This window comes from Fulmarus glacialis, unplaced genomic scaffold (genome assembly GCF_000690835.1).
Source record: "Fulmarus glacialis isolate BGI_N327 unplaced genomic scaffold, ASM69083v1 scaffold7728, whole genome shotgun sequence".
Lineage (NCBI taxonomy): Eukaryota > Metazoa > Chordata > Aves > Procellariiformes > Procellariidae > Fulmarus > Fulmarus glacialis.
The window spans coordinates 32,256-39,993 of NW_009228896.1; the positions used below are offsets into that span (position 1 = coordinate 32,256).

General features: G+C 42.9%; 1 protein-coding gene across 1 annotated transcript in view; it reads right to left on the reverse strand.

Annotated features, from left to right (window-relative positions):
* Window positions 1-358: 358 nt before the first annotated feature.
* Window positions 359-7,738, reverse strand: part of LOC104081052 (ligand of Numb protein X 2-like) — a 15,607-nt gene continuing 8,227 nt past the window's right edge. Inside the window, exons 5-9 of the mRNA XM_009583645.1 lie at window positions 6,960-7,136; window positions 5,686-5,860; window positions 5,298-5,508; window positions 1,800-1,958; window positions 359-524 (exon numbers count right to left, since the gene is read on the reverse strand). Of these exons, the coding sequence (XP_009581940.1) occupies window positions 389-524; window positions 1,800-1,958; window positions 5,298-5,508; window positions 5,686-5,860; window positions 6,960-7,136 (858 nt within the window). The 3' untranslated portion in view covers window positions 359-388. The remainder of the gene's footprint in view (window positions 525-1,799; window positions 1,959-5,297; window positions 5,509-5,685; window positions 5,861-6,959; window positions 7,137-7,738) is intronic.

A 7,738-nucleotide genomic window follows, 5' to 3' on the forward strand; every position in this document is an offset into this window, starting at 1 on the left:
ATGTATCGAACTAGCCGGGGAAAGCGGACAGTCACATCTGTTCTAACCTGTTCAAAATACTAAATGGAAAGCAGAGCTCTAAAATTGAGGAAAGGGCCTCAAAGGCAATTTGTAGAGAAACACCAATTCTAAAGAGCTTTAATGAGCCCAGGAAGCTACAACAACTGTTTGGATTAACCATTACTTTGAATCCAACACCCAGATTTGTTGATAACCTCAGCGCAGTAAAGAAATGTTTTCTCCAAAAAGGAAGCTGAAAGTCTTCCATGGCAATACACTGTGTAGCAAGAGTTCAGTATTCCCTCGGTTTCTCTGTCCCATGTTTAGCTTTGTGCGACGGCCAACTGGTATCCGATACCTGAAACTGTTGTGTGTTTTGTTTGAGCTTTCACACGAGGCTTCCCGGCCAGGACACCACAGTAAGCGTGACTTTGTTCCTTTGCTCCTTCAGCATTGGGATTAGTTCCGAGTTGCTCATTCCTATTGCTGGCACTCCGTTTACTGCCACTATTTCATCTCCACACCTAATCAGAAGACAGGAAACGTGCTTGTCAGGACTTACTTAATTATGGTTAACACTGCACCCTAGGACCCCCAAGGTCATCTAGCCCACCCTGAGCCAAGATCATCAACTCTTTGTTGAAGGAACTTTTTCACTCGATGAAAGATGAGGGGCAAGGAACAGATGCAAGCAGTGAGTGGTTGCTGTCAGAGGCTTGCTTCTGAGTCAACGAGGGCAAGGGAAAAGGAGGACACTGCTGGTACTTGAGTGACACAGCAATAAAGGTCACCAGCAGCGTGACCAGCTGGCCAGTCAGCTGAGGGAAAAGTTACAGAAAACTAATTTGTGCTGATAAACATACTTATCACCAAGGTCGCTCCCACAGCTACTTGACTAGCAATCACTAAGGTGAAGTGCTCACGACTCAGAAGCATGCTGTCACGTTGTAGCTCCATACAATAGAGGTTTCAGAGTCCTGCCTGATCCGCCCACCTCTGTGGCACACCAAGCTATCTTCTGAGTGGTTGTACTGTTCAGCTGTGGTGATGTGAGGTGCTGAAGCTGCCTTCCTTGTGTTTAAAGGGAAGGTGCACTGCTGTCCTAGCGCTCACGCAGGAACCCAGCTGACCTCGGTCCTCCCACCGAGGCTCTCACCCTGCTCTGTTCTTTACACCGTTTTCAGGGGAGCAAAGCACAGCTCCCTGCACCGAAACTATGTCCCCCTCAATTCTACTTTTTACAGTCCTGCACTTGCAGCCTGCTTGCTGAGAAGCCAGCTCTGTTTGTTCCCAGAGATAACACTGCAAGAAAGTTCTGTGGGGTCCCCCAGCTCCACTATCCACTCGCTGCAATTACTAACAAACACGTCAGCAAAGCTCATTTTAAGTTTCCTGTACAGGAGGGCTTTTGTTGCTTCCATTGGGATACTTTTCCTAATCCAGGAGATTTTATACTCTGGAACCTCCAAGATTCAGCTCAAACATCCCCTTTCTACTTTTATCTGATTACTTAGTTAAAACCTTTACAGCCTTTTAAAACGTAACAATTCCTTTTAGTTGCACCTTTATAGAGAAACCAAAACACTCATTAATATAGGACTTTGTTAGGACTTTGTTAGAACTTTGGTAGCAGTATTAACCACACAAATGAGTGGCTAAGAATTAGAAGTCATTAGCTTTTAGCTCAGCTAGTTAAAAGGGTAAAAGACAGCCCCCGAGTAAAACGGCGCATGCTGACAGAAGTACCGATAGTGCTTCCGACACAAACACCAGAGACCCGCAGGGCAGCTCATACGTACTTCAGTTTCCTGTCTCGGAAGGCGGGAGTCCCAGGCACTATGGTTTTGATGAAGAATGGCTGGTTTCCTTTGCTTTCCTCAAAGCCTCCAACAATGCTGAAGCCCCAGCTTTCCAGGTTACCTTTACTAAGGACAATATCTTGACAGCAGTGAAGGTAGCTGTGAAGACAGGCGCGGTCAGAAACAGAGAAAGCTTATGAGTACATTTCAAGGAAAACTGCCTAACCAGAAAATTACGTTTTCCCTTGCCAAAAGCGCAGCTATATAACAGCCTCATATTTATTTTCCTTTTTTAAGGACTTGAGGCAACCCCTTTGCAGGGCATGTTACAGGGATAATTCCCAAATCTGAAGATGCCAGTCCTTTAGAAATCTTTTCTCAGTATTGGCAGTGCTAGTTTAAGAGTTAACAGAAAATTACCATTCTCTAAAGGAGTTTGTGACCTGAAGGATTCATGAATAACTTCATGAATTCTACTAATGAACATGCATAGTACTAGTGACAAAACCAAATTAATCACGAACAGCAGTTACACCCATGCAATTAATGAGAATCGAGCTTTTTTTAATTCCATCTGTATACTATGCATTTGGTACAATGAAGGCATTCAGCAGCTACGTATCACTGATGGAAAGCAAACATAGGAGGTATGGCAGCCTTTCTTCTACTAACTACCAAATCGGAATACGAAGGAAGGCTCTTTCCTGCAGGACCTACATGCAGGATTGCTGCGTACAGTAAGATATTGGACTGCTCGGCGAGAGATCATAGGCCACTGTTTTTGAATGCCAGCCACTGAGTCTCCTCAGTAAGGCTGGGGTATGCTGCAGTGCTAGGGCTGCCTTGGAGAATGTGATATGTAAGTGCTAACAGCACTTGCTCCTTGAGTTTGTAGCACAAAGACATGCAAAGCCTTTGTGAGGCGTCTGAAAAGGTGTGGCAGGAGCGCGGGCAAGCATCTCGTGTATTCTGGCTCACAGTCAGGTTCCATTCTGGCACCGAGGCGCTGCCAGAGCTACGCTGTGTGAAACTGCCGCTGATCACCCCACTGAGGTATTCCAGCAGCTAAACTTTTCCTAATAAACGTTTTTGCCTCAAGGGCTTTGCTTGAGCAGTTTGCAGATGAGTTTCAGATTTCAAAAGCCTTCTCAGTTAACGTCTCACTAGGAGAAAGATCCAATTATCTACTTTCAAACTGTAACTTACTTTTGTATGAGTTCTTCACACACAAACGCTGGAAGACCCAGCTCTAGCTTACTGATGCCTCCATGGTTTTCTTCTGCTGGTACCACATAAGCATGAAAACACAGCTATGAGAAATGTATGTGGCAGCTAGTGCAGATAAATAGCCCAGAGAGCGAGGGTGGTAAGCACTACGTCAGCATAGAGCATAAATAAAAACATTAGGCACATTCTCCAAGAGTTGGAAAATGCTGTTTGCTAGAAATCAGTCTTCCATATGCAAAAGGGTTTTTAGGAAGAGAAACATTAATTTACTATAATGGAAAATGACTGTGGGAAAAGAATTTTAGACTTTACAGAAAGTTTAAAGGTGCAAGTTTTATTCTGACAAACACCCTGCCGAGTTTGCAGTTCTGCATCCCTTTCAGAGTTTGTGGAGTGCGCCACTCCAGTGGGGCCACGGCAGGGAGCACCTAGCAGTTATGGCAGAAAGAGCTCAGACTTCATGGAGACTGGCTTCAGATAAACCTCAAGGAAGAAAGCAGGAGGAAAACTGCTTTTCCACCCCCTGAGAATTATCCATAAGCCACACTGTGCACAGTTACCATTTCAAGAGTCAAAGCTCTTACAGAGAAAAGATAAATCTGTAAACTTGGTATTTCTAGTATCTTTAGGATTCAGTGTGCAATGAATTAGGACACGCACCCCCTCCAAACCAGGATTTTGAGATGGTATTTTATGCTATCAGTAGCTGGTATTGATATAATACTATGAAGAAATCAAGTAAAGTTCCTATGCTGTCTTTTGTGACATATACAGTGATGATTATAAACATTCATTAGCAATAAGTAGTAGCATACAATTAACTTGGACCACTCACCGCCACCATTAATAACAAAGCAAAGAATAGAGAAAGAGCAAGTTTACAAGGACAGTAGAGCTACCCACAGTCGTATTACAAGACAAAAAAATCCAAGAAAGAAACCAGTCGCCTGGTTCAGTACAGCCAATACTAGTTGCCTGAGGTTAGACGGAAAAATATTACTACGTTGTCCCCCTTACGGGGATGTTTGTCTCTTCATTGGAAGTGTGCAGCACTGGCCATAGTCAGAGGTGGAAGATGCTCCAAGCTTACGCACCAAACACTGTGGCGTGAAAGTAGCCTTCGGAGCACAGAGTGTTTTTCTTTTAGGAAGAATGTGACCAAGACACTCATGTTATTCCCTCTGTTACCCAGGTCCCAAAGGCACAGGGCCAGGGCTGTCATCTCTCTCCTAAAACGCTTCCGCAACAGTAGTCTGGCACATAACCCAAGTTCTGCAGATGGGCTGCAGGGGCTGCGCTTTTCAGAAACAGCACATCACCAAGTGTGCCGAGATGACAGACAGTATTTGACATAAACAGAAAACCACAGATACAAGAATCAAGGCTAGAATTAAACACTGTGGGCTCAAGTGTTGCAACAACTGAATACACTTCCCTAGCCTTGAGCACTAACTTCGACTCCAGTCTTTCAGCATAAACTTTGACTTCAAACTAGAAAGAAATACATGGGTTTCCTCTAAGGAGATAAGGATATTTCTGCTGGATCGGAGTAGTAACTGGAAAAAAAAAAAGCTGAACAAAACCAAAATCGCACATGCCATCAGCAATAAGCTTTAACTTTCACGCTGCTAGTTGCTACCAGCTCTTACTATGAGTGGATGGGAAAATCAGTGAGGAAGCACAAGAATTACATCCATTTTTACTATTGGAAACAAGAAGGAAGATTTTGTCAGATCCAGAAACGACATAACCTTGCTTTGTGCCTCCTAACCACCCTCACACCCACAGAAGAACGGCAGACAAATTCAGATGCCTGACTTCAGGTCTGAGTAAGAAAGGAAGACTGAAGAGCAGAAAGGGCATCTGAAATCATTGCTCCTTGCTTTAGTAGCAAGGTACAGTAACAGTCAAATGAAGGGGGGACAACATTAACTATCTGTCAAGTCAGTGCCTCAAATGCCAGAATCTATATTTCTCATTTTCTGTGTCAGTTCTTTTAGAAAAAAAGGTTTTCAGGAACTTCTGAAATATGGTTGCTGTCCAACAGAAGTGGGAGAATGATGGGTCACACCATAAAAAGCAGTGAAAGTTTCTCATGCATTCATTATACTGTGATCTCCTTGACAAATAAGGCTTTCCACTGTCCTAGAGCTAAATGAGAATACCAGTAATGCTTCCAAGTCAACCAACAAAGCAATTAATTTCTAGTGTTTGAGTGAAAGTCAGCTCTGTGATTTAACAGATCTCTATACAGTCACCGAACAAACGTACCTAGGCAATCCAAGCCATGTGATCCAGAGGGGAGACCAGCTGAATCCTTGCTCCTTGATGTCCAGAGATGGCTCTGTCGAGTTCAATGAAATTATTTCCAAGGCTTTCAGTATGACTGAGTGAGAAGCTGCATTAGATTTCAGTGCTGAGACAGCTTCATAGTAGTTCAGATGAGTCAAATCAATGCCATTTATGCTCAAAAGTACATCTCCTGTTGATTAAATAAGATAGGATTATTACAGACCTTTTGCTATGAAGCCCATTTCTGCCTTAAGGTCTCAGGTGGAACCCTGTTTCCAGCATTACTTTAGTGTTCAACTTCCACTGAAAAAAAAAACCAACCAAAAAAACAGTTCCTAAAGGATAAAGGGTCTGAGAGCCTCCTTACCTCGCTTGATTCTGCCATCCCTGAAGAGGCATCCGATGGGCTGCACACTCGTTACATATATAGGGAGCTTGTTTTTGTTATCCCTTCCACCTCCAATTGTTATTCCTAAAGATTCCTTTGGTTCCTTTTTTATTGCAACTGTCTTTTCGTGACTTGCGTATCCCTGAGGTAAATCCTACAAAGGAATGACAGTACAAAATGCAGCTTCATTAATGCAATTAACATGAGAAGCCCAGATCTGGAAGAAAATAACAGAACATCTTGTATCTTTAATCCAGAACATTTCAGCAATGTTGCTGGATGGCAAAGTCAGCTTCTCATGTACTTGCTCTGGGTAGAAATACTACCCTGTATTTCCAAAGTGATACCACCACAACTGAGGCACTGCTCTCCTAATGATCCCACGTTCATTTGCTGTAGAGAGATGTGCACTCTGAGGACAACAATTTTGCACCGAGGAACAAGCTATGAACTCATTTCAAGGTCATTCATATCAAGCAATCAACCTCTCTCTGACTACTACTAAATATTTAGGTTGCAGCGAAAGCACACATTATAGCATATGCTGTAGAAACAATATGTAAATTATATTCTAGCACTTAAATCAAGGAACCACACTCCAGCCATTTATGACAGCTACTTACTAAACTCCAGAGACATTTAAACACAAAAGTCTAAGCAGTTGTAGCAAATTTTCTCACTCAAATGGAAGTTCTAAACATAGAGCAAATCTCTCTTGGTACAACAGACTGGCGATTCTCCCCTTGCTCATACTGTTCCTTACAATATGCAAACAGATGGCAGACGCAACACTGAAGTCACAGGAGTGCTACAGTGTAATTTCTGTAGTTTCTACTTCTGTACCATAAAGGCCTCTAGCTCCAAAGCAGAAGTGTAATTTAGTGTCATTGTGCAATACCCTGAACGTGTTGTGCTTGATGGATGTCGAGAAGCAAGTCCCAAGCATCTCATGGATGGTAAATTTCCCATTGTCCTTTCCAGACAAAAAAAGGATTAAACACTGGTTCTGCATCAACATTCGAGACCTTTGAAGAAATTTTGACACGTTTTTCCCTAAAAACTCTGTTTCCCAGTAGATGACAAATGTACGGTTCTCCAGTACCAAAAGGCACAAACCTCCTGCTTTTCAATAGCTCAAGAAGAAATGGAGCTACTGATCAGTCTTATATGATAAATCGCCATCACAGAGCAAACATGATAGATCTGCTAGACCAAGAATAACCAGCACTTTTGCCGTTACTTACAAAACTTGCCTTCTGGTAGTTAGATTTTCGTCTATAGTGATTCTGGTCTAGTCGTCTCCGATGGTGCACCGGGCTTCCTCCATTGCTGCTGCTGCTGCTGTTTGATGTGCTGCCATCTTCTACCGGCTCCGACAGCTGTACGCCTAGCTGCCTCAAGACGACAAAGTTCACTCTTGATTCAGTGGTCTGCCAGGAGAAACAAAAAGAGTGTAAATAAAACAGAAAAATAAATTAGAAATTAGGGACAGCCCCTGTCATTTTCCTGGGGAGAGACAAGGGTTGGCATCAGTTTCTACAAAGGGTCTGAAACAGGGCTATGCAACGTGATGCGATGTTTTTTGTGAAGAGCCACAGAATCCTGTGGTGAAAAGAAAAACGGAATTGGCAAATGTTAGTCAGAAGGAACAGGAGTAGATGCAGGCTTCACTCATGCCTCCCTCCCTGACAAATGCCAAATAAGAGAAAGTGGAAAGGGATGATTAATTCCTCCACTTCAGCACAAATAACCAAAATAGCATATTGTGTTGTGATACAAAATGAATATACAATGGGTGACCGTGATACGAGTACTGGATGCTTTTTCTTTTATTGTAAAGAAACTTGTTAAAGCTCCTTCCCTCCCAGCTTATGTACCATGTCTATTGTTCACATCTCCCACCCATTTTTTTCCCAGAGTACCTGAAGACATGACCTTTTGTCTAAGACTGCTGCCAATTAAACACTTAACCAGCTGTATATTTGGCCTTGGCAGAACTACAGGGAAAGTATTCACTATTGTTACCGCTCTT